This window comes from Canis aureus, chromosome 11, assembly GCF_053574225.1.
Source record: "Canis aureus isolate CA01 chromosome 11, VMU_Caureus_v.1.0, whole genome shotgun sequence".
Classification (NCBI taxonomy): Eukaryota; Metazoa; Chordata; class Mammalia; order Carnivora; family Canidae; genus Canis; species Canis aureus.
The window spans coordinates 49,106,439-49,130,181 of NC_135621.1; the positions used below are offsets into that span (position 1 = coordinate 49,106,439).

Below are 23,743 nucleotides of genomic sequence, written 5' to 3' on the forward strand. Positions count from 1 at the left end.
AGGAACCATGTATCTAAATTTATTGATGTGGGGCAGCCCAGGTGGCTCAGGGGTTTAGCTCCTGCCTTCATCCCAGGGCATGACCCTGGAGACCTCGGACTGAGTCCCACGTCGAGCTCCCTGCATGGAGCCTGCTTCTCCCTCTGCCTGTGCCTCTGCCTCTCTCTCTGTCTCCCTGCATGGAGCCTGCTTCTCCCTCTGCCTGTGCCTTTGCCTCTCTCTCTGTCTCCCTGCATGGAGCCTGCTTCTCCCTCTGCCTGTGCCTCTGCCTCTCTCTCTGTCTCCTCTCTGTGTATTCTCATGAATAAATAATAAAATCTTAAAAAAAAAGAAACATGTTCTTTATAAAAAATATATAAAAAAATAAATTTATTGATGTGGGACTGTCCACATTATATCGTTAAATGCATACTTCTTCACAATAGTGCAATCTCATTTTCATTAAATATAAAAGTCTAGCAAGATACACAACAAAATTTAACTGAAGGTTGTGATACTTAAGGTAACTTTTACTTTCTTCCTTATACAGTTCTGTATTGTGTACCTTTTTTCTCCAAAGAACTTGCATTTATTTTGTAAGCACAAAGCAGCTATTTCTGTTTGTGTTTAAAGGAAAAGGCAGCCAAAAATGCAAATATTGCAGGAAGGCAGTCAGGAAAGGTGATGACCTGAGGGAAGAATATGAACTTTATGACTAAGAGGTTGATGTGGCCCTTGAAGAGCAGTTTCTTTTTTAAAGATTTTATTTATTCATGAGAAACACACAGAGAGGCAGAGACAGAGGGAGAAGCAGGCTCCCTGTGAGGAGCCTGATGTGGAACTCAATCCCAGGACCCCGGGATCACAACCTGAGCCAAAGGCAGATGCTCAACCACTGAGCCACTCAGGTGCCCCGAGAGCAGAGTTTCAGTTCAGTGATGGAAGCAGAATCCAGATGAAGCCTTGGGATGTTGAGGTTTTGCAAAAAACCCAAGAGCCTTTGATAATGCTGGCCACTGCCTCTCTTTTCAAAACAATGAATCTCCTTTTTCTACAAACCAAATACACAAAATAGTGCCAGAGTGACTGGAGCAGGTAATAATTCAAATATTCAAGAGGAGATCCTGCCCAGTGTTGGGTCTATACCTTGCTGGCTTGATTGGCTACCCTTGGGGTGACTTGATTTGTGCATTTTTTATAGATGTTAACAATCACTTAACACAATGTAATAATGGCATTGTAATTTTGACTGATCAAAACCAGCTCACTTTGTAATTTTCGCCTTTATATAATTCAGTACAGCTTATGAAGTGCTTTCCTGTTGATTATTATCTCATTTGTTTCTCATGTTCCCTTGAGGCTGGTAGGGCCGAGATCATTAGCTCCATTTTATAAATGAAGAAACAAATTTAGATAGAAAAGTGACTTGCCAATGGTCATGTGGCAGATAAATGGTAGAGGAAGTATCTGACTCCTGGGTCAGAGCTCTCTCCAAGGAGCCACGTGTGGCCTGGGAGTCTTCATAGTAGTTTGACTAGAAGTCAAGTCTGAAACATGGATTGCTCTAAGAGTTAAATAATTAAATATATAAATATATAAATGTAATTACATATAGTAGATGCTCTGAGCTTTTTTGTTTTTAAGTCAAAGAAATAGCCACCTTCACATTTCCTCAGGGACCCTTAGCATACTTAATAGACACTCACATCACCTGCCTGGGACCACCAGCACTCTTCTAAAATTCTCCACCCTTTCTGCTATTGCTTTTTTTAAATGTATGTATGTGGACATATATATTGTCTTATAAAATGATGCTTTATTATAGAAATTCATAAAAATAAGGGAAAATATAAGAAAAAGTTAAACTACATTATTACCCAGAAATAATTGCTGGTAACATTTAGTATGTATCCTTCTAGTCCTGATATTTTCTTGATCAGTCTTTTGTCATGCAAGCTCTTAATCTGACTGTTCTTACTTCCTAAAAGAAACCAGTAATTGAGAACCAGAACAGAGAGAGACTCCACAGTGCCAGAGCAGAAATGAATTAAATACATGCTATTTAGCTTGTAATGATAGGCTGTGAGTTTTTCTGGAGGATGGGTTGGTTTTCCTCCTCTTGTTAACTATCTGTGAATCATATGGATAACATGCCTAAATTGTCATTTCTTGATTCTCAGTGTGAAGACATTTTACTGAACACGTGGTAAACAGTTCAAGGTCTAAACAGTAATGATAAGTACTAAATACTCCAGATCATAAGGCAATAAGAGCTGTGTGATACCTTTAGCCAGTATCACACAGCTCTTCTCTGCAATTTCTTATGACTATTGTTATCAAGTGATTCATTAACAACAGATAGTCAACGAAAATCCCAAACTGTCATATCTTACCTTACTAATCCAGATCCCACAAGTATCCCAGCAATGCAGAGCAGAGCCACTATACTGTTGACCACATTTGGGTTTTGGACCATACCAAGTAGCACAAGAGTTAGAAATTCACCGATTAAGTGGGGGGCCAAGAGAGCAGCAGAGAAATACCCAAATCTGGCAACCTCAGGATACAAGCCCAGAGTCCTAGAAATACATAAAGTCTTTAGTTTCCTCTCCAGGGATTATTTAAGAAAAATACCACATGTGCCTTCTATGAATAAGTCCATGGTGGTTAATGGGTGGGAAGAGTTTGCAGGGTAAGCCAAACTCCTTGAAAGGCCTTTTGGAACAGAGACACCCTTTGAGACCATTTTTTTACTACAAACTGTTTCTGTTGGCTCCGACTTAGTGTGCCACCTTTTCCCTTTTACAGCTCCTTCAGTTCTCAGAGGAAAATATTAAAACTTAAACAATGCTCACAATCGGTGCAGTAAGTGGAGGTGTTGAACTCTCCAGGCTTCTCCATAAATAACCATGGTCTGCTTAGCTAGCCGTGCTCCTACCCTAACTAGCCTAGCCTACTCTCCCAGTGCTGAAGGCTCACTCGACCTGCTGCTCTGCCCCTCCATCCCTGTTACCGTGGGATGGTTGCCAATATGAAAACCCTTCACTGCCTCTGGTGAATTAGCCCTTCAGGTCTGCTCCATTCTTGTTTCTTGTTCTACCAGCTCCTTCCACAGACTTGATCCCCATTTTCTTGTGAACAGACTTCCCTACATCCATGCCCCTTCACTCTTATATTCCTTCCACTAAATACACTTCCCTGGTGATAGCGTGTCCCCAACAACCATTAGACATGGCTGCTCTTTCTTGCATTTGTACAGTAAGGAAAAGGAGCTGGCACGTCTTAGATGCATGCCTCCCTACCACTCAAGGCCACAAATCATGAATTTGCTTCTACTATTAATTCTCTTTCCCTGTGCAACCCTTTGTGGCTTTTAGGGCATTCTCTCACCTTTGATGATTTTACAGCATCTGGACAAGGGTCAGTCTTTGCACTCCTGCCCACTATCATTTATCCTCAAGGTCTTTAACCTTCCTGATAAACCATCAACATCAGTGCCTCCTAATCAGGCAACCTGACCAGTTCCCATGGCTCCATCTACCTAATCTTCATCATTCACCATGTCTTGGACTTAAATGTTACTCAGAACTGTTCTATTTTCCCAAGATTTCAGATTCTGAAAGTGCTGTCTGATCAGGGCATCCCTCATCTCTCCTACCTCAGGTCCTTACCCCCTTCTGTCTTTGCCTACCAGTCCCCACACCCAGAGATCCGGGTTCTTCACTTAAGTTCTCTCCCTGAAGGTGTGCTGAACAAGGCATTCCTCAGCACTAATCAAATCTGCTCTGCCTCACCTGAACCCCTAGACCCCTAATTTTTTCCATTTACTGGGTTCCAATGACATGTCCCTCATGGCTAATCTATACCTCTACTTTAAATTATCCCGTCCTCTCAATTACTAATTTCTTGCTATCTTTATCTTCTCTACTTTTCATCTTCCATGTCTTGTGCTCATTCTCTCTCTTTTCCTCCTATTGTTGCCAAGTTGATCCTATCCATTTGTTCCCTGATTTCATGTTATCCTGATTCCCTATCCCTACCCTGCACTCCCCTCGAAACTTGATCTGTGAATTTTCCTATTTTGCTATAGTTTCATCTACTCTTCAATCTAACGGTTTTTCCTGATGGTGTTATTTACCATATCCTAAAAACACCCACTCCCTGAGCCTGATAACTATGTGAGCAATTGCCTTCTTTTCATCTTACCCTATACCATCAAGCTTCTCAAGCAACATCTGCTTCTTCTACCTCCTTCTTTACTTGTTCTCTTGTGAATCTGACTTGTAGCCCCATCACACTACTGACGATCCTTTTTGGAAGACTGCTAATGACCTCTTAATCTGATCCCTTACCTCCATGAAGCTCTGCAATATGAATGGATATACCACACCTCTAGTCTGCTGCCAAAGCAAGCCAGCCTCACCCTCCAGAGTCCAAGAAAGATGGGTCACTCCCTAGTTCAAAACCCTCTCCTATGTTCCATTATCAAATCCACTTCAGCCCCTTAGCTTGACATCCAACACCTTCCCCCCCAGAGGGACCAGTCATACCTTTCACTACTCCTTCCAACCCTTTTCTCTCACAGCACAACTGAACCTTTCTCTGGAAAGGTCTTATGTGTTTTTGCTCCTGAACTTATGCCCTTGCTCTCTTTTCTATCCATTCGAATAATGCTCATCTCTCAAGCTGTCCTCTCAACCAAATGGGCTCTTGTTCTCCTTTGTAATTAACTTGGATAATGGATGTGAAATGAAAAAGATACTTCCATCTGTACCTCAGTTTGCTCATCTACAAACAATAATTATAGCACCACCTTTATAGAATTGCAAGCCAATTATCTGAATTAATACATTTAAAACCCTTTAGTGCCTGACATAGCCAGTGCTCCGTATGTGTTAGTTATTATTATTATATTCCTCAGCATAGTGTTTGTGCATCCTTATAATACTAATCTTACACTCTCTTGAATTAAAATCATCTGGAGGGATCCCTGGGTGGCGCAGCAGTTTGGCGCCTGCCTTTGGCCCAGGGCACGATCCTGGAGACCCAGGATCGAATCCCACATCGGGCTCCCGGTGCATGGAGCCTGCTTCTCCCTCTGCCTGTGTCTCTGCCTCTCTCTCTCTCTCTCTCTCTGTGTGACTGTCATAAATAAATTTAAAAAAAAAATTAAAAAAAAATTTAAAATCATCTGGAGATTTATGCCTACAATCCATCATCTGAAATACTCTAGAGCCAGATGTGTTTTGGAATGTGGCAATTTACAGATTTTGGAAAGGCTGTACACTGCATAGACCATACTTGTCACAGTGGGATCGGGGACTCCACTTATAATCAAGCATGTTGTGTTGATATGGGGAAAGTATAAAGAACATCATGTCAGTTCAGATGAGATTTTGCCACTTATTTCAGGTCATTTGTGCTGCTAAAAGTTACAAAAACACTGTAGCTTTCAGAGATGTTTACATTTCAGAATTGCAAGCTTGAGTGCAGAAGGCAACACCTTCTGTTCACTCCTCTTTGAGTCTTCTGTTGCACCTAGTATTATGCCTGGTACTTAGTAGGCATTCAACAAATATTTCTGTCATTTATCAAAGAATTTGCTACATTGCTAACAGCTTTGCTGCCACTGGAAATGACTCTTTTATGCCTTTTTATCAAAAATAGTCATGACCTGTGTGCTTATACTGAGCCTAGTTTAAAACTGCCCTATTTTCTCAAATCTTAAAGTACTTTCTTTCTCATCGGCACTTTTTCAAATATTATATGGTCTTCAAAATCAGTGCTTCACAAATTTTAAGTGCATATGAACCACCTGGGGGTCCTTTTAAAGGCAGAACCCAATTCAGTAGCTGGACTGGAGATTCTGCATGTTAAACAAGTTCCGAAGTAAGGCTGACACTGGTCCATGGGCCACACTGAGTAGCAAGATTCTAAATTAGCAACATCTTCAATTTTCAGCCAAACTTGATTTACTCAAAAATGATCAGATTTTTAAAATCTTCTGGATCATTCAGCCTAAACTAGACAAACCTGTGGTTTACATCATGGATTAGAGATTCAATGTTCCTGAGTGTCTGAGAATAGCGAGGCTTCATCAGGGCAGGCAGGGAGGCCCTATGGTCCCTGCCATCACCCTCGGTGGGGAACCCATCCTGTTGCTAACTCGGAGCAAGTGGCTCTGCCTCTGTCACTCTCCAGAATGAGACCAACTTCTAAACACCCACCCCAAGACCTTCCCACTCTTCATCAGGGAGCTCAAACTCACTAGGCCCTGGTTTGTCTTTTGCTTACATATCACTTAATTCATAATAATTATTTTCATGTAATGTATCATGGGTCTATATACAGGCTATGTTAGGAACACCTGCTTCTGAATTCTGGCCTGAAGAAAGCATCCCAAGAACTGCCTGAAGTTCTCCAAATAACAAGCTGGGCACCTTTAAACTACCAGAGTCACAGAATACCAGGTAATACCCCCATCTTTTCCTAAGGGAAAGCCATGGGGAACAGGGAAGATACTTCTCCCTCTGATGACAATTATGCAAATAAGTACACATTCTTAGATTTATATCTTTTAAAAGTTCTAACAAAAACCAGAAAGAAGCCATCAATCCAAACCTAAGAGCAACAGGGATGTGCCCCTTCCCAAAGCCGCTCTTCCAACTGCTCAAGCCCCCTCACGCCAGCCCAACTGTGAGGTTGTAGGTGGAACCTCAGCAGAGTTGCCCTTCCAGCTAGGAGGAGCCTGGGAGCCATGTTCTTTTTTTCTTTCTTTCTTTTTTTTTAAGATTTTATTTATTTATTCATGAGAGACACAGAGAGAGGCAGAGACACAGGCAGAGGGAGAAGCAGGCTCCATGCAGGGAGCCTGACGTGGGACTCAATCCCAGATCTCCAGGATTAGGTGCTGGGCTGAAAGTGGCGCTAAACCTCTGAGCCACCTGGGCTGTCCCTGGGAGCCATGTTCTATTGCTATTGAACAGCTGCTGGTTGCCTCTGCTCCTGGATCCCAACTACTTCAGGGCAACCTTCTCTTTGCAGGCCCTGCAGAGGATGTGGGACACAGCAGTGCCTAGCACCATGCAGTCCTGCTGGTCAGCTCTCAGGTCCCATGTGGCCCCAGCTGGCTTTTTTTATTTGTCTTAAAGGACAGGATATTGTACTAGGCACTGATGGGCAAATAAAGATCTCCAGGGCCACCTGGAGATCCCCAGGAGGCCAGACCCAGGACTGAACACCTCTGAACACCCCCTTACCAGTAGCACACACTGCTGAATATTATGGTGGCAAGGACACTGAAGGGGAGGGCATGGAGCACATAGGCCAGCAGCATCTGCCACTTCTGGTACAATCCGTCTTGGCTCTCCTGGTCGCTGACAGCTCGCAGCACAGGAACTGGGCACAGAAGACAGGCTTCAGGATAGCTGGTCACTGCCACAGAGCTAAGGGGAGGGCTAGCCCAGAATGAACTTGAGTTCTGTCAGGGTTGGATGATGGGGACGAGCTGGGGCTCCCTAGTCATGTAAAGAGGAGACCTGCTGTCCACAGAACTGTAAACACTTCCCCCTACAGAAATCTACTGTACTTGAATTACAATATGGTTGCAAAAACTGTCATAATTTATTTCCTTCTCTAAAGTCAGGGGAGAGTTGTCACAAATTCAAGAACACGTGCAAAAGGGTCACGAATGATGTGAGGTACTTTGTCCTCTTTTTGTGCAGGGTCTTGGTACAGAACACCAGGCAACTAGGTGGTGTTTCTGGATCCTCACTCAATTTGAAAAATGGGTGCTAGCTGTCCTAAAATAGGCTTCAAAAAGAATATAACAGTACAAAATTGGCAGGTATCTTGGACCTCAGGCTGCACACTCTAATTGCCAAGATAGGGATAATGGGAATTATCTTTTAAAAATCTCTTCCCAAACCCTGCCCCATCAGTAGCCCTAACTTCTTGTTTTCCCGAACCCTTAAAAACCCTCAGAGAGATCTACCTGATCAACTAATTCACACAAAGATGTTAGTAACTCAGTAGTTAACTCTTTGCCAGGGAGAGAATCTAGAGAGGGCCAAGTTTAGTTCAGCAAAATACCTCTTATAATGGTGGAGTCTTACAAGATAAGATGCCAGCTGGAGAAGGGAGATGATCAGGAAGAGAGGAAGTGCCCTCCCCACCCCTGGGGTGAACTGGGCACAGGCACTCACACAGATTCACAGCGTTGAGCATGCCTGTGTATGGGGTGGCACCCACAAACTGGTATAGGAGACCCACACGGTCCTGGACAGCACCCTTCAGCACATCGTTCTGGACCCGCAGAAGGTAGAAAATGACGAACAAACCCATGATCAGATTCTGAACAAGACGCATAATCACTGCCAGCTTATTTCTCATTAAGTTTCTTGTCACTCTCCTGAAAGCCAAACAACCCCATTTTAATCCCTTTTCTTTTATTGGTGGGTATCTGACCACTTAAAACAGGGTGAGGCTCTTACCTCAAGAGAACACCCAGTTTAGAGAGAGCTCCAGGAGAATCTTTGGTTTTGAAAGGAACCATTGGTAATGTTTTCAGGTGTTTTGTTCTTTCAATGTTCTCCAAGGTTTGGCGATAAATTGCTGATTCTTTGTAGGCAGATTCAATCATCTGGACTCTCTTGTAGGTTTCTAATTCCCGTTCTTTGCTTTGGGTATCCACTGATGTCAGGTCCACTAATTTTTTCCCCCAAAAGAAATGACCCATGTGTTTTTAAATACATATATATGTACAATGGCTAATAATATATGTTTCATCATTGATTCAGGAGTACTAGCTAATACCTCATCCCATCAGGAAAACACCTGTTGTTCATGCCTACCTATAAAATCAGAGTATCTTAAAACTATCAGCAAGACCCTGATGATTCAACTGGGGCTGTCTGGGAGACTTTAGAAGCTGATTCTTCTCTGACAAAGTGGACATGCAGCAATTTAAGAAAGATCCCCCACCTCATTCTGATAGGTCATCTATGGCAAAGTTAACTGACCTGACCAAATTAATTCCTTAAAGACTGAAATCACCAAAACAAAAGGAAGAATAAAATCCACTAGTGCTCTTGATACCTATGCAGAAATCTGAGATGATAAGATTGAGTGAATATTCATGATGGGAAGTGTGAAAAAAACTTACTATAGAAGTCAAAAGGGTTTGAATGTTCGGGACAAGGGTAACTGCAGCCATTGAAGAAATCAAGCATTTCTGCTGGTGTCCCACAGAAAACTAGCTCTCCGTAGCTCAGAATGGCAATTTTATCAAAGAGCTGATGGGAAAATCAATGGCATTAGTATGTATCAGTTCACCGTATCCTTCTGGAGAATAAATTTCCAAGCAGTCAGTCCCTGTTGATCGTGGCCATGCATCAGTATTCTTACTGTGCCACTGGGGACATAGAGAGTATGTCCCTATTTTTTTCAGCCTGCGTTGCCACTGTGCATCATCCGCATCTGGCCTGGACCCAGCATCACACCCGGAAAGGACAAGAACTCCTGGACCTGGGCAGTGGACCTGGGTTTGAGGCTCAGCCATGTTCCCAGAGTGACCTTGGACAAGGTGTTTATTTTATCTTAGATCCTTGACTCCATTTTGCATAATTTCTGAATCTCTTTTCTGTAAAGTGACAATACTGATACCCACCTCATAAGATTGTTATGTGTACTAAATGAACTAGTGCATAGAAAGTACTTGGTACATGGTAGACACCCTTCCCATATCAGGTCCCAAATGGACCCAAATGCTCTGGTTGACAAGTACTAATCTCTACTTCACGATCCTCAGCTCAACACACACCCACTCTTGATGAAGTAAGCAGAAACAAAAGCCCCCGTCACCTGGAAGAGCTCGGAGCGTGGCTGGTGGATGGTGACAATCACAATACGGTCTTTGTGAGCCAGCTCTGCCAGGAGGACAACGATCTGATTTGCTGTCATGCAGTCCAGGCCCGTGGTAGGCTCATCAAACAGCATGACTTCTGCAGGCAAGGAAGGGTCAGGCTTCTGAGTCACTGACAAGACTGGGCTCTGCTCTAAACTCAGAATTTTGAACAGTTCCTTACTGAGATGTCTTATCCCATCCCATCTTACCCTATCTAAACAGTGCCCTGTGAGAAGTACCTGCATGTAAACTGGCTTTCAGCTTGAGCCCAGGCAGAGGAACCTGACCTCAGAGGACCCACCTCCCAGCTCCAGAGCACATCTTGGCCTTAATCCTTGAGGGGACAGAGCAGCAACAAGATCAGGCCTCTCACATGGTACTATGGACTGTCTGGGCTCTGTCCCAAGGGCCATGACAAAGAACAAGGGCTGGCGAGCAGGCACCAAGTTATTTTCAAAAGGCTGAGAGGAGGCTGGTTAAAAAGACATAACCTTGGGGATCCCTGGGTGGCTCAGCGGTTTAGTGCCTGCCTTCAGCCCGGGGCATGGTCCTGGGGTCTTAGGATCGAGTCCCACGTCGGGCTCCCTGCATGGAGCCTGCTTCTCCCTCTGCCTGTGTCTCTGCCTCTCTCTATCCCTGTGTCTCTCATGAATAAATAAATAAAATCTTTAAAAAAAAAAAAAAAAAAAAAGAGGGATGCCTGGGTGGCTCAGCGGTTGAGCGTCTGCCTTTGACTCAGGGCATGATCTCTGGGGTCCTGGGATTGAGTCTCACATTGGGCTCCCTGCAGAGAGCCTGCTTCTGCCTCTGCCTCTGCCTATGTCTCTGCCTCTATGTCTCTCATGAATAAATAAATAAAAATATTTTTAAAAAAAAGACATAATCTTCATGTGGAGCACTTTCCAACACTAAGAGTCTTTGCACTGCAAAAAACTCTGCACCATAAAACAAATTCTTAGGTGGGACAGGCATTTAGATTCTTTAGAAGGTTTAACTGTGGCCATTTCTACCCAGGAAGTGAGAAGGGCTCTTTGTGAACATCCCTCTTCTTTGCCTTCTAGTGACCAACCACTAGTTGGAGAGCAAGCAGTCTTAGTGTGCCCCAGTGGAGTATCCAGGGGTAACATGTCCTCTTCCAGGTGATGGTTAAGAACTGGGATTTTCCCAGTGGTAGGGAGAATGACCAAACCCAGCAGGAGCAGCAGGTAACTGGCTACCCCATCTCGATAGCTCCTCTCTCCAAAATATACACTTTTTTGCATATCAAAGTCCCGCTTTAATTCCTGCCATTTCTAGTCACACCCAAACTCATTGGCTTTCCATAGCACCCACAGTGGTGCTTCTCTAATAAGAATGGACAGACCAGAGGCCTGTGTTCATGGAAGACCCTAACTGCATATTAAAACACAAATATAGTGTCTCCAAGTCCAAGAGCTGTTTTGTACTTGGATGGTAGAACAGCATCAGGAACTATGTAGCATTTCCAAAGAAATTGGGTCCCCAGTTTGAAAAACCTCAATGATGTCAGTTCCACACAAACCCCTTTCCAAACGGAGACTGTAAAAAAAGAATGGAAAATGTCTGCAGACCCTGGAAGACAGCAGCAGTAGTTATGGTTCTGGGTCCCACTTACTGGGATCCTGGAGGAGCTGGGCTGCAATGGAGACCCGGCGCCGCTCGCCACTGGAAATCCCCCCAAGGTTGTAGTTGCCAATCAGTCGATCTGCCACGTGGCTCAGACTCAGCTCTACCATGACTGTCTCCACCTGTAAGAGACAGAGTCCAGGAAGGCTGGTCACTGCAGGGATGCTGCTCCAATTCATGGCGTGCAGATGACATGGGAGAGGCAACACGCTTCCCCTAAGTCCTCAGGCCACCTTCAGGCTCACCACCCCCTAGGAACAACATGCCTATTACGATAAAATCCAATTTGGTCTTAATCATAATACATGTGTCAGGTTAAAATAAGTAATACAACTATTTTTCAAAAGTCTCTAGAGCAGCAAAAACTATGTTTGTTTCAGGCAAATTCACCAGAAAACAATGGAGAGGTCACTGGACTCCTATTTTCAGATGCTGCATTTAAGTTCAGCATACAGAAAAATCCCCTAAAAGCATAGGTACAATGCAGCTTTTTAAAAATGTTTGGTTTTTGAAATTTTACTATAATAAATGTTTTAGGGGGATCCCTGGGTGGCGCAGCGGTTTGGCACCTGCCTTTGGCCCAGGGCGCGATCCTGGAGACCCGGGATCGAATCCCACATCAGGCTCCCGGTGCATGGAGCCTGCTTCTCCCTCTGCCTGTGTCTCTGCCGCTCTCTCTCTCTGTGACTATCATAAATTAAAAAAAAAAAAAATATATATATATATATATAATAAATGTTTTAAATGTAAAAAAAAAAAAAATCCAATTTGGTTTAAACTAACTTGGCTACCCTTATGTAACCCAAATAAGTCCTGGAGTCCCATGAGGTTCAATTTCAGTGTGATTTTGCATCAAATATAATCCAGCTATCAAAAGAAATTAAAAATAATGCCAATATTTATTTAACTCTCTTTAAAAATTTCCCAGGTGGCCAAGTTTATAACCTGCAGCCATACTTAATGTCCTGTATCCCATTCTCCTCACTCTATCTTAGACTCTGCCATTCCCTGAAACCATCACCTTACTCCTCCTCCTCAATTCCCCCACAACAATAATAACTAGAAAGGTTCTTTTTTTTTTTTTTTTTTTGATGAAGAAAGGTTCTTTACTGGCTTTCTAATCAAGAAAGTTGGCCTTTGCTTCCCCCTCCTTTTTTTTCCTTCCTCAGCTTAGCCTATCTCCAGAGACCCTTTCAATAATCTTTATTTCTGGCCCTGCCTTTCTGATTACCACTATCTGCATAAGGCCCTAGGGAAAATAGCTAGAAACGGACCAAAAATCTTCAAATATTGGTGGGCTCAATAATGAGTTTTGTTCTTATGTACCTCAAATGAGATTGTGTTACTTTTATAACGAAAAAGGAAACAAAACACTGCATTAAAAAATAACAAGGGGCACCTGGCTGGCTCAGTGGTTGAGTGTCTGCCTTTGGCTCAGGTCATGAGCCTAGGGTCCTGGGATTGAGTCCCACATCAGACTCCCCGCGGGGAGCCTGCTTCTCCCTCTGCCTAGGTCTCTGCCTCTCTATGTCTCTCATGAATAAATAAATAAAATCTTTAAAAAAACAAGTAAAAAAACAAAACAAAACAAAAAAACAAGTAAGCAGGAGTAAAAGAGGGGATAATTTGTGGAACAAAGTTCCAGTGTATCCAGGGAGTGGGATCAACAGCATGGATGAATGTTAGGACCAAATGAAGGAACACATCTAAAATAGATCCTAAGGAGTAACAGGGTTTTTGTTTGTTTGTTTGTTTTTAAGGAGTAACAGGGTTTTAAAAATGCATAAATAAATCAGTATGATTTACTCTGGAAAAAAGAAGGTTCTCCTCTTGCCATCAGAGTAGGATTCTGGAATTGAGTCTTGCTTGACATGGCCAGGTTGAGGTGCTCACCAGCCAGGGCAGATTCCTGAACATCCCTTTCATCTGTTCTGCAACAGCAAGAAAGCAGTAAAACTTGCCCCTCCTGGCTTGGAAGGGATGGACAGAGGAGACATTTATTCAACCTGTTTCACATGCCCCATGCACTTTCCCAAAGCCTCTCCCATGTTTAGGAAATACTATTGGGAATGGAATTCACAATGTCTTAGAAGGAATCCTTGGGATCATTGGGATGCAATGGGATCATCAACCACTATGCTATTATGTTTTCAGATAAACTGACTCACTCCTCGCATCAACTCCAGAAGAGATACATTATTATTCTATTTATTATAGAGGAAAAAACAGATCTTCAGAGAGGTATATAACTTGTTCAAGGTCACACCATTAACAGGTGGCAGAGCTGGGACTAAAAGAACTGTCTGGGTTCTCTCAAGTGGTCCTTGAAGCACAGGGATTAGCCAACAGTCCAGCAGACACAGCTTTCTCATGTCAAGCACAGCTTTATGTTCAGGTTCCTCAGAGGAGAGATCTGCTGTGTTCTGTTCTCTATTATCACCACCACTTCCTTCTCACTAAATTGTCACGATTTTACACCCTGTGGACTGGATTTGCTCAGAAAGTACTTTCAAGCAGAACTTTTGCAGGATATTTAGGGACTGTCAGTGCCAGAGGAATGTTTAGCAGGGGAAAATATCTGCAATCAATTGACTTCAAGGCATCTACGAATTTTTTGAATTTTTATGCAAATGTGCATTTTCTGGGGAAGAGCTCAGTGACTTTCTTAGATTCATTCTCTCAGAGGGAAATGTAATATAAATGGATCACCAACTCAGAAGAATCTGTTTATGACTGCATTTCTCCCACCCAAATACCAATAGGATCTTCTCCTGCCCTTTTTAGATACATAAATACTAAAGCAAGCAGAGAGAGAAAGTCTGCAGATGGACTTCTCTGTCATTCACTGTCAGGGCTACTGAATTATGTGAACATGGCTGTGCCTCAGTGTGGGCTAACTTGGCTTCCATCTTCTCTCATCACAGTGGGGCTCAGGAGATCCCAGAAGCTCAGGGAGACAAGATGGATCTAGAGGACCTGAGTTCACCTCCCAACTCTGCCTTTCCCAACTGTCTGATCTTAATCTTGTGTGTCAGAAGATAAAGTCTCCTTCATAGGGTTGATGCCAGGATGCAATGAAATACTGTGTGACAGAGTCTGACTAATGTCAGCCAACTATGAGTTCAGAGTCCAGGCACACCTTCTTCCATTGCACTTCACTTTATTGCACTTCATAGGTATTGCATTTTCTACACATTGATGGTTTGTGGCAACCCTGTATCAAGAAAGTCTACTCAAACCATTTTCCAACAGCATTTGCTTACTTTGTATGTCAGTAAAGTATTTTAAAATTAAGTAAGTATATTGGTTTTTTTAGACATAATGCTACCGTACACCTAACACACTAGAGTATAAGTGTTAACATAACTTTTATATGCACTGGGAAACCAAAAAATTCATTTGACTCTAATTATTTTGATATTTGCTTTATTGCAGTGGTCTGGAACTAAACCTACAGTATCTCCAAGGTATGCCTGTGTACCTTGCAATGCCTTCTGAACCCTCTAAGCTAACCTCCGGGCAGGAAACAGAGCTAGGTATCACTGTGAAGCTGAAGGTCCTTCCTGAGGACCAGGCTCCTTGCTAAGACTCCACTGGAGTAAAAAAACTATCCTCCAGCACTGTCTAGGACTCTCAAACAGAAGAATGCCCTTTATTCATCTGGGCATTATATCAATCAAGTCTACTGGTATTTGGGACACAGCTTAGACCTAATATCACTCTCCAAGCCCTGTCTGAAAGTCCAATGCCAAGGACAAATTGACTAAGTCCCTGGTGACAGACCCAACAATGCCTGATAAAATGGTACAACCTCAGCTGATATGCAAGATTTCCTTGGAGCCTCAAAGGCATTAGCGAAGACCAGCCCTGGAGCCTGAACTGCAGATCCCTCTGGGTTTACCTATGAATACTTCCAAACTGGATACATTTAAAGGAACAGATTGAAACCTGGAAAGAGTAGACAAGTCAATTGTTTCTTCCTTCATTAACTTAATCTAGTTTGGATGAGGCACATTCAGAATGCCTCAAAGAAAGTTGAGAAAAATCTCAACAGGGCTACAGGGCAAAGTATGGTGAGGAAAATAACCATTTTTATTCAAAAACAGAGCTCCTAAAACAGTACCATCCAACAGAAATATAAGCCCCACATAGAATCCAAACATTTTAGTAGCCGCATTTTAGAAAGAAACAAGTGGAATTAACTTTATATATTTAACCCAATACAGCCAAAATACTACTATTTTAACCTATCAACAATATTTTTAAAATTGTTGAAACAATGTGAAACAATTTCACATTGTTTTTCAGACTAAAGTTTCTAAAATTCTGTATTTCCCATTCATAGCACATCTCAATTAGGCCTGGCCACCCATTCAAGTGCTTAAAGCCACAAGTGACCAGTAGCTGCCATACTGGACAGTACAGGTCTAGACTAAAGAGGTGAGGAGTGAAGGGGAGGAACGGACAAGTGGAGGGAAGAGGAGGTGCGAAGCCACCACGGAGTGATCCCCGAGGGAACAGGGCTGCAGGAGGCCAGGTGCTACCCACCTTCTTCCGGTAGAAGCCCGCAGAGCGGTGGCGTACAGCCAGCAGCGCTGCATAGTGCAGCGTCTCATGCACAGTCAGGTTGCTCAGCAGTGTGTCGCTCTGTGGGAGAGGAAGGCGTCAGCGTGGCCAAGGCCAAGACTGGGCTGCAGTGGCTAGGGTGGAGGCCCTGGACATACCCACCTGCTGGACATAGGAAAAGCAGTCCTGGAACTGCTCCCTGCGTAGCAGCCGGCCATTCACAAACACCTCTCCGAGGAAGGTCCCCTTGCGCCGCAGCCTCCCGGACATGGCATCCAGCAGCGTGGTTTTCCCTGAGCCTGGGAGACAAGAAAACAAGGCCCAAGAGGACTCCCCCCACGAGGCATTGCTGGGCTATCCCCAGACCCTCAGTGTACCCTTGGTCTAGCACTGACTTGCTCTATCTGTAGCCCCCTGTGTCAAACTCTCATTGTACCACTGAGTCTTTCCGGCTTGTCTCCGGAGTCAGAGAGGGACAAGCCATTTCCTTTATCCCAGTCAGGGCTGGAGGAGCTTGTCTGCCTGTTTTCTAGGGGTTTTTTGTTTTTGTTTTTGTTTTTTTAATTTATTCTTGAGAAACACAGAGAGAGGCAGAGACATAGGCAGAGGGAGAAGCAGGCTCCCCACGGGGAGCCTGATGTGGGACTTGATCCCAGGACTCTGGGATCATGCCCTGAGCCGAAGGCAGACACTCAACTGCTGAGACACCCAGGCATCCTTGTATATTAGCTTTTAAAGCTGTTTTGAGTTGAAGAAGAAAATTAAGGATCAGAATAAAAAGAAAACCTAGGCTCTTGGAAACATTTGGATCTAGGACATCTGAATCCTTTTGAAACTCCCCACCCAGGATCATCTGGTGGTTCCTGAAAGTAGAGGACATTACCTAGAGCCTTGATAACCAAGTGTGGTCTGAAGACCAGCAACGTCACCTGAGCACTTGTTAGAAATGCAGAATCCCAGGCCCCAGCCCCTTGAATCACATTCTGCTACCAAGATCCCTAGGTAATTCCCACACATATCAGAGGCTGAGAAGCTCTAGCTTAACAAGTCCTTTAGTAAAATCAAGTTGGCCTCAGCCTGCACTGAGAGCCTTGGGCATGACCCAGCTGCTTGTTGCTAAGAGCTTTCCCCTGGTTTGGTTTTTCTTGGGTTAGAAGTTAGGTGATACTATTAGGATAAGACACCAGCTATACCCTTCTGTTCATAGTGGACACAAACCTACATGAGCCCAGAGAGTCAATAGAGACAAGGAACTGGCATTGCCAGGTGCTAAGAAGTTAGATTAACAGAGAAATAGGCAGGAGGTTCTGAACTGTCTGAATAGATAGCAAGAAAATTCTACCAAGGATATGACAACTTCTGCAAAACCAAAGAGATTTTTTTTTGTTGTTCAAATATTGTAAGGAAACTGCTTGTTGGGGCATCGGGTAGCCCAGCTGGTTAAGTGTCTGCCTTTGGCTCAGTCATGACCCCAGGGTCCTGGGACAGAGCCCCTCATTGGGCTCCCCACTCAGTGGAAAGTCTGCTTCTCCCTCGCCCTGCCATTCCCCCTTCTTGTGCATGAGATCTCGGCCAAACAGATAAATAAAATCCTAAAGAAGGAAGGAACGAAAAAAAAAAAAAAAGGAATAAATGAACGAATGAACAAATGAACGAATGAACAAACAAACTGCTTTCTTTGTACCCTGTGAGGGGTACAAAGATGCGTAAGCCAAGCTCCTATAACAGTGGTCTTCTCTAATCCATGGCTGACCCAGCTCAGAGTTAGCTCCCCAGTGTCTTCAGTAGATGTCAGGGTGGAAGAGAGGAGAGGGATTGTGAAGAAACAAAATGTGACATCATCATTTGAGTTGTCTTTCAAAACATGCTCTGAAATTTCCTTGCATGATCCCAGGCCTTGTATGTGTTTCTTCTAACTAGAAGCTTCCTTGCCTTCCCGTTTCTGGGATCCAATCTCCACTCTGACAAAAGCTCCAAATAGCCTGGTGCCTGGATCCTAGTCCCATCACATCAAAACTGACTTCCCTGAAGTTATCATGGTTGTTTCCTTATTGCCATATCTGGTGGGCATCTTCCTGGATGCTGACTTCTCAGCAGCATTTATACTATTCTTTGCCTTTCTATGTAAATCTCTCTCCCTTGGCTTTGATGTTACCTCATCCTCTTGGTTTTATCCTACTGGTCTGGCTGCTCCTTCCCAGCTCCCTGTGGACAACACTTAGGGTTCTCTCTTGGGCCTTTGCTCTTCTTATGTAACACATTCTCACAGCTCAACAGCAAGCACCAACTTGCTAGCCAGTATGCAAGGGAGCCACCTTAGAAGCAGATTCTCCAGCCCTGCTCAAGCCCTCAGATGACTGCAGCCCAGCAGACTTCTGACTACAAACTCATAAGGTACCCTAGACAGAACCACCCAACAAAGTCACTTGCAAATTTCTGACTCATAGAAACCCTGGGAGATAATGATTTTCATTATTTTAAGCCACTTAGTTCTGGGATACATTTTACATAGAAATGAATGGCTGGGGCACCTGGGTGGCTCAGCCCATCAAATGTCCAACTCTTGATTTCAACTCATTATTGCTTAATGAGTGTAGAGTTTCAGTTTTACAACCGTGAGATCAAGCTCTACATCAGGCTTGCACTCAGTGCAGTCTGCTTGTCCCTCTCCCTCTGCTCACCACCCTCATGCACACACTCTCTAAAATAAATAAAATCTTAAAAAAAGAAAAAGAAATGGATGGCTAATATAGTCTCTTTTTGTAAGATATCTCAACTATTAACTTATTAAGGACTACCAGGATGAAAAAGTTTATTCGAAAAAAGAATACAAGAGGAAAAAAGTATTAAAAAAACTGATATGTATAATCAGTGGAAAATAAACGGTCAGAGTATGCAAAATTAGACACAGAAATGGTTAATGGCCTAAAATATGACACCAAAGGTACAGGTAACAAAAGAAAAAATAGATACATTGGGCTTCATGACAGTTTTAAATTTTTGTACAAAAGACACTATCCCCAGCGATGTCTGGAATGCTTAAGTGGAGGAACACGTGACTCTTGATCTCAAGGTCATGAGTTTGAGCCCCACACTGGGTGTAGAGATCACTTAAATAAACTTTATTTATTTAGTTAGTCCATGAAAAAGATTTTTTTTTAAATAAAGTAAAAAAAAAAGAAAAAGGACGCTATCCTCACTGCAAAAAAAGGCAACCCACAGAAAGCGGAAATACTTGCCAATCACATATCTGATAACAGATTAATATCCAAAATATATAGAAAGTTTCTAAAATTCAACAACAAAAAATTAACCCAATTTAAGACTGGGTGAAGGAGTTAAATAGACATTTCTCCAAAGAAGATATATGAATAGCCAAAAAGCACATGAAATTACTAAGCATAAATCACCATCACTAAACATTAGGGAACTGCGAATTAAAACTGCAATGAGATAATACCTTGCACCCTTTAGGATGGCAACTATGAAAAAATTGGAAAATAAGTGTTGGTGAGGATGTAGAGAAATTGAAATCTTTGTGCACTGTTGGTGGGAATACAAAATGTGAAATCTTTGTGCACTGTTGGTGCGAATACAAAAATACTGTGAAAAACAGTATAGTGGTTCCTCAAAAACTTAAGAATACAGTTACCATATGACCCAGCAATTCCACTTCTTGGTATATACCCTAAATAACTGACAACAAGGTTGTAAACAGACATTTGTCCACTTATCTTCATTTCATTATTCACAGTAGCTAAAATGTGGAAGCAACTCAGGTATCTATTAATGGGTGAATAGATAAGCCAACACAGTGTGTGTGTGTGTGTGTGTGTGTGTGTGTGTGTGTATGTATATATATATATATATATATATATACATACATAAGCCAACACAGTGTGTTGTGTGTGTGTGTGTGTATGTATATATATATATATATACACACACACATATCTCAATAGAATATATCATTCAGTTTTAAAAGAGAAGGAAATTCTGACACATTCAACAATCTTGAGGACATTATGGTAAGTGAAATAAGCCACCCACAAAAAGACAAATACAAATACAGTATGATTCCACTTATGTCAGGTAGTTAGTCAAAATCATAGAGACAGAAAGTATAGTGGTGGGGCTGGGAGCAAGGGGAATGGGGAGTTATTGCTTAATGAGTGTAGAGTTTCAGTTTTACAAAATAAAGACCTATGGGCATGGATGGTAGAAGGGTTGCACAACAATGTGAATGTATTTATTACCACTGTACACTTAAAAACAGTTAAGATGGTAAGTTTTGCATATTTTACCACAATAAAAAAAGAAAAAAGAAAACAAAATGTATTAGTGTCCTACAGACAATAAAACTCTGACCTTTAGAATTATCTTCCCTAAAAGGACAGAAATTATAACTAAATAGTCTTCTGTGAGGGAGGAAGCAACCCAGAGTCTAGGTCCCAACTGATAGCAAATTTTGAGTCAAATATAGTTACCCTCCCTTGTAGTGCTGGGTGACCCTAAGCAGGCTTGCATTACACCATTCTGTCATGATACTTTAAACACATCAGTCTTCTTTTGCCTCACTGATAAAGATTTGATTAACAGTGCTGTGTTAGGTAAGACAGCAATGAAATCATCATTTTGGGGATGCCCGGGCGGCTCAGTGGTTGAGCATCTATCTGCCTTTGGCTTAGGGGGTGATCCCGGACTCCCGGGATCGAGTCCCACATCAGGCTTCCTGCATGGAGCCTGCTTTGCCTTCTGCCTATATCTCTCCCTCTCTCTTTCTTTGTCTTTCATGAATAAATAAAATCTTTAAAAAAAATCATTTTGTGAAACACTAGCAGTAATTCAGAGAATTGATTTGTTTCTCACTAATTCAACAAATATTTACTAAGCACCTACTGTAGCCAGCCCTGTTCTAGCTGTTGAGAATACAGTAGGGAAAAAAAACAAAGACAAAACTCCCACCACCCAGAGAACTTGGAGTCTACTGTGAACTCATGGTCAGTATAAAAAGATAGCTGTTGTCATAAAACCATGATGAGATATCATCAGAAACCAGCCCATGAGCTCCCAGATCAAGACCTTCCACCTCCCACCCACTGTCCTACTGAGATGTGCATGAAGCATGACACTGGCTTGTGGGACACCCTTCTGAGAAAATGAGTTCATTCTTTGTTGCATGCAACATACCACCCTAATCCTATAGAAGGCAGGTAACAACAAATTATGGGAATAACTCAGCTGTTCTTCTTCTTAAAGAATATTACAATTATCAATAGGAAAATTAGAATAACCCTGGACATTATGGTACTTTCATATAGTTAGAAATGTTTTGGGGTACCCGGGTGGCTCAGTCAGTTAAGTGGCTGACTTATGGTTTAGGCTCAGGTCATGATTTTAGGGTTGTGAGGTTGAGCCCCATGCTGGACTCTGCACTCAGCAGGGAGTCTGCTTGAGATTCTCCCTCTCCTTCTACCCCTCTCCCTACCACCACCCCCTGCATCTCTCAAATAAAAGTCTTTAAAAAAAAGAAATGGTTAAAAATTTGGAAATAGGAACAGACAGGAAATCTCAGCAAAGTATAATAATTTTAGTCAGTGAGTTGCTTCTCATTTAATCTTAATGCTATTGTCAATCAGCTGTTCACCTGCTGTAGAAGGGGAATGGCTATGGATTTAACTCCCCAGGTCAAACGAGGCTGACCATGCTTGACCTTTATCACAGACTTGCATTACCCATTTCTATTAAAGAGAATAATGCAAGTGTGTAGTGCTAGTAAATGTCAACAATGTCAGTGCACAAGAACTCAATCAGGAAGCTCCTGTAAGGCAAATTTGTCAGAATCTTTCACCCTTAAAGTGTGCAGGATAACCTAGTGTAGTCAACCCTGTGTGTTCACATAGATCCCCTTGCCCTTGTCAGAGTCAATGCACCCATCCTCCAGCCACTGAGGACTCACAGCTGATTCCCCATGGGGCATGACCCTCAAGACACAAGGGGCTACCGCTCAGGAGGCTACACCTTCCCAGAACAATGACTGGCTGATGCAGGTACACAAACTGTGAATTCAGCCACAAGTGTAGATATCCCAGGAAAGAAGAGGAGAAGGTGGGAAATGGGCACACAGATGGCCTCAGTGGAATCTGTCATTTTAATTCTTAAAAACAAAAAGATCTAAAGCAAATGTGGCATAATGTTAAGATTTGATAAAGCCTTACAGTGTATATTAACTAAGTGGAATTTATTTTATGTATTTTTTAAAAGATTTTATTTATTTATGAGAGACACAGAGAGAGAGGCAGAGACATAGGTAGAGGGAGAAGCAGGCTCCATGCAGGGAGCCTGACATGCGACTCGATCCTGGATCCCAGGATCACGCCCTGAGCCAAAGGCAGATGCTCAACCACTGAGCCACCCAGACGCTCCCTAAGTGAAATTTAAGTTTTTTTAAAAATTTAAGGATTTGATAAAACCAGATATTAATACATAAACATTCTTGGAGTACCTGGGTGGCTCAGTTGGTTAAGCATTTGTGTTCGGCTCAGGTCATGATCTCAGGGTCCTGGGATTGAGTCCCACATCAGACTCCCTGTTCAGCAGAGAGCCTGTTTCTCCTTCTGCCCCTCCCCCTGCTCGTGCTCTCTCTCTCAAATAAATTCTTTTAAAAATATACATAAACATTCTTTATATTATTTGCTTATTTTTGCCTATATATTTGAAATAGATCATAATTTTTAAAAAATGAATATAGGACTAAATGGGCATGCATCTTTGTGCTTAATTCCTTTTCCTGCCTGTTGGCAGGATACAGATCAGGGAAACTGTGTTTACTGAGCACCCCTACAAGCCAGGCACTGCGCTAGGTACTTTCCATACACTGAAATAGGAATTACTGACATGTTAGGCAGGACTTTATTCTTTTCCAAGGATCTCTCTTAAGACTTTACATTAGTACCAGATTTCAATCTAGTATCAAACTTGTAGCCTTCTTCCAACTTAAACCTATTTCCTCAATGTTCAAACCAAGCTAAAGCCTTTTCTGAATGCTGAGAATGTAAAGTACTCTTTCCCAAGCTTACCTGAGCTCCCTAAGATGCACATGATCTGCCCACTCTCGACATACAAGGAGACATCTTTGAGGATCTGCCTGTCCCACTGCTGCCGGCAAGATGCAAAGTCCCACCAGGGCCCAACTCGGTGGCTTTAAAAGAAAGGGAGTATGGGGTTCAAGAAGGGGCCAGACCCTTGCCCCCCAGCACTAATTCCAGCTGTCTCTGGACAGGTTCCTAAATATGCCTGGAGCTCAGTATCCTTCTCTGCAGACACAGGCAGGTAGTGACCAAGAAAGGTCATCTATGTAAAACCCCTGCCCAAGAGCTGCTCTGAATGCCAGCTCTTTGGCCGTGTAGGAAATAAAACAAGCAGGAAGCTATTTATTCCTCCTGTTGACCCGGCGTTCCTTCACCAGGCTTCATTACACTTTGTGTTGTAGGCACTCCCCAACCCAAGCCCTCTCCATTTCCATGGCACAGGCTTCAGGGGGACAGCCCTCTCCATCTCCATGGAATAGGCTTCGGGGGGGGGGGGGGGCAGGAACGACACAACACAACAGGAAGGGATTAAGGAGACACAAAGTTGGGGCACAAAGCA

The 23,743-nt window shown here is 42.9% G+C and overlaps 2 protein-coding genes across 8 annotated transcripts in view; one reads left to right on the top strand and one right to left on the bottom strand.

Moving 5' to 3' along the window:
- The window catches only part of DYNC2LI1 (dynein cytoplasmic 2 light intermediate chain 1), a 59,672-nt gene extending 44,851 nt beyond the window's left edge, over positions 1-14,821 (top strand). For both annotated transcript variants that reach the window (XM_077915234.1, XM_077915238.1), the window contains one exon: positions 14,452-14,821. In XM_077915234.1, the coding sequence (XP_077771360.1) occupies positions 14,452-14,583 (132 nt within the window). In that variant the 3' untranslated portion in view covers positions 14,584-14,821. The remainder of the gene's footprint in view (positions 1-14,451) is intronic.
- The window catches only part of ABCG5 (ATP binding cassette subfamily G member 5), a 49,846-nt gene that overhangs the window by 14,103 nt on the left and 12,000 nt on the right, over positions 1-23,743 (bottom strand). For all 6 annotated transcript variants that reach the window (XR_013389425.1, XR_013389424.1, XM_077915233.1 and 3 more), the window contains 10 exons: positions 23,173-23,294; positions 16,256-16,392; positions 16,076-16,174; positions 11,517-11,649; positions 9,841-9,980; positions 9,143-9,272; positions 8,472-8,685; positions 8,184-8,389; positions 7,239-7,377; positions 2,373-2,558 (listed from right to left, as the gene is read on the bottom strand). Coding sequence is in view for 4 of the 6 variants with exons in the window: in XM_077915233.1 (XP_077771359.1) it covers positions 2,373-2,558; positions 7,239-7,377; positions 8,184-8,389; positions 8,472-8,685; positions 9,143-9,272; positions 9,841-9,980; positions 11,517-11,649; positions 16,076-16,174; positions 16,256-16,392; positions 23,173-23,294 (1,506 nt within the window). In the remaining 2 variants the exon portion in view is untranslated. The remainder of the gene's footprint in view (positions 1-2,372; positions 2,559-7,238; positions 7,378-8,183; positions 8,390-8,471; positions 8,686-9,142; positions 9,273-9,840; positions 9,981-11,516; positions 11,650-16,075; positions 16,175-16,255; positions 16,393-23,172; positions 23,295-23,743) is intronic.